At 33.4% G+C, this 2791-nt stretch overlaps 1 protein-coding gene across 2 annotated transcripts in view; it reads left to right on the plus strand.

Moving 5' to 3' along the window:
- sema4ab (sema domain, immunoglobulin domain (Ig), transmembrane domain (TM) and short cytoplasmic domain, (semaphorin) 4Ab) overlaps positions 1 to 2791 on the plus strand; it is a 33838-nt gene that overhangs the window by 27349 nt on the left and 3698 nt on the right. For both annotated transcript variants that reach the window (XM_014013070.1, XM_014013071.1), the window contains exon 14: positions 691 to 785. In XM_014013070.1, coding sequence (XP_013868524.1) covers positions 691 to 785 — 95 coding nt within the window. The remainder of the gene's footprint in view (positions 1 to 690; positions 786 to 2791) is intronic.

The following is a 2791-nucleotide window of genomic DNA, read 5'->3' on the forward strand; positions in this document are numbered from 1 at the left end:
AGTAACGCGTTACTTCTAACGCGTTACTGCCCATCCCTGGTCTTCACTAGCATAACATCTTTAAATCATTTCTGAATCTCTAACATCTTTGGCCGAATGCTTTTGAGCTTCAGCGTTTAAACGTTATTTTTTTTTAAAAAAAGGAGCTCCGATTGTAAAGTAAAATAAATCAGTATACACAAAATTTTAGTATGGATTACAGTCGTTTACTGTTTTTGCTGTTGCCTTCCTGCTACGTAAGCAGACACAAAGCATTGTGAGAGCTCAGAACCGTGGCCGAAAACAACAGTCTTCAAGGATGTATACCTTCCCAAGAAGTGTGTTTATCTGGGAGGGGTGCTGTTGGATAGATCACGTGTTGTGATTCATTGAAAGCTATACCTTCCACTGTTCAAGATAANATTTTAGAAAGCGCAAATCCGCTTATGAATTATAAAAATTAGTAAGACCGCTAAAGCGCAAATTAAATATTTAGGTCCACAATTAGTGGATTTGCGCTATAGCGGGCTTGTGCCCACCACTGCCATACAGGTCCTGTGAGAGGTTCCTCCACATACTGAGAGTTTCAGAGAGAAAGGTTGTGATACAAAGAATAGAAATGGGAGTGTTTTGTTTGAGGGTTGGACAGAAGGAGAACATTTGAAGATTTGAATCGGCCTACTGTATTATTTTAATTTTTTTCCTCCTTAGTGCCCAGGACATAGATGGAGGGAATGTTGAAGACGTGTGCAGCAGTGTTTCACTAACACACAAAACCAGATTTGGTCCAAACAAACTACCAGCAGGTAAGTGTCATGGATCATTGATGTTGATGTTGTAGAAGTTAGCATCCTTTGGGAGTACTGATTTCTTAGTTTTACTTTAATCTTACTGGTAATTGTGTGAATGCCTCACAGCATTCACACTATTAATCTTTTTTTCTTCCGTACGTTTTTTGGCATTCAACTCGTTCTACAATTTTTATGCTATTTCAACAATTCATGAATTAAAACATTCAGCTCTTTCATGTGAGGGGTGCTATGACTTTTGGTATTTCAGCTTTTTGTACTATTTTAGCTATTTCACTTTTTTAGCCACTTATATTGCCATTGAAAATGAATGGAGCTGTTTTCACCATGCTTAAAATCCTTTAAAATGTTTCTAAATCTTTACAGCACCTTACGCATTTTCTTCTGGTTCTCCTCTTTTTCACTTTCTTGTGCTAATTTTAGCTACTTTTTCTATAATTTTTGCTTTTTTTCTTCTATTTCAGTTAGAATTCTGCTTCTTTATGCTATTCTTTTGTGTTTTTCTACCTTTTCTGCTTTTTTCTGCTTCCTTTTTTCTGCTTCTTACAGATGTTTTCAGCCATATTAGCTCCTAGCTTTTAGCTGTTTTCTGTTTTTAACTAGATTTGTGCAATTTGTGCAAAGTTAGGTGTTTTTGCTTCTTTCAGCTTTTCAAACTAGAGAAATTGCATTTCCTGCAAAAATGTTAGTGTGAATGTTTCATACTGAAAACGTAAGCTGAAAGCTGCTGAAACTGAGCTGAAAATATTTAATAGCAAAAGTGTTAAAGTGAGCTCACTTTGAAAAACTGAAAGAAGCAAAAAAGCCTCACTTTGCAGAAAAACAGTAAAAAGATGTGCAAATAGTTGAAAACAGAAAACAGCTAGAAGCTAAGAGCTAAAATAGTGAATATAGCTGAAAACATCTGTAAGAAGCTTAAATAGCACTAGGTAGCAGTAAAACTTATTAAAGGTAGAAAAGGCAGAAAAATAGCTAAAGTTGCATAATGTAGCTAAAATGAGTATAAAATAAGCTAAAGGTAGCAGCCACAACTTGAAATTAGCTCCCAGTTGAAATAGTTATAGTTGAAAAATAACAAACAGAAAAAAGGCATAAAATTACATAAAAATGATCATTTGTAGTAAAATAACTAAAACAGCTGAAATTTTCAGTAAAACAGCTAAAAAGTATCTGGAAATTATTTAATTAGCATAAGAAGCACAAGTTTGCTAAGTTTAGCTGAAAAAAGTTGTAATAGCTACAAAAAATGTGCATTTAGCTTAGAAAATCTAACCTTACCTAATAGCAGCCAAACATTAGCTAAAATTTCAGCAAATGGTTTAATATAGCAGAAAGCAACTGTAAGAAGCATAAATAGCACAAAGTAACAGATAAAAGCAGAAAAAAAGTAGAAAAATCAGAAGATAGCAGAAAGAAGCAGAATTTTAGCTGAAAAAGCTGAAAAAAGCTAAAATTAGCAAAAAAAAAGTAGCTACAATTAGTACAAGAAAGTGAAAAAGAACATAATCTGAACAAAATGTGTAAGGTGCTGTAAAGATTTAGAAACGTTTTAAAGGGTTTTAAGCATGTTGAAAACAGCTCCATTCATTTTCAATGGCAAAAAGGTGGCTAAAAAAGTGAAATAGCTAAAAAAAAGTGAAATAGCTAAAAAAAATTTAAAAAAAAGCATAAATAACTGAAATACCAAGTCATAGCAGCCCTCACATGAATGAGCTGAACATTTTGATATATGAACTGTTGAAATAGCACAAAAGTTGTGGAATGAGTTAGATGCCGAAAAACATACGGAAGAAAAGATGATGTCAATAGTGTGAATGATATGAAGCATTCACACAATTAAAGTGTTAATACAAAGTATTAATAGTTTTTCTATTAAATATTTTCAGCTCAATTTCAGCAGATTTCAGCTTAAGTTTTCAGCATGAAGCATTCACACTAGCCTTTTCACAGGAAATGCATATTCTCTACTTTAACAGAAAGATTGTTACAGAAAAACCCTGCTG

Source organism: Austrofundulus limnaeus, unplaced genomic scaffold (genome assembly GCF_001266775.1).
Source record: "Austrofundulus limnaeus strain Quisiro unplaced genomic scaffold, Austrofundulus_limnaeus-1.0 Scaffold97, whole genome shotgun sequence".
NCBI classification, from domain to species: domain Eukaryota; kingdom Metazoa; phylum Chordata; class Actinopteri; order Cyprinodontiformes; family Rivulidae; genus Austrofundulus; species Austrofundulus limnaeus.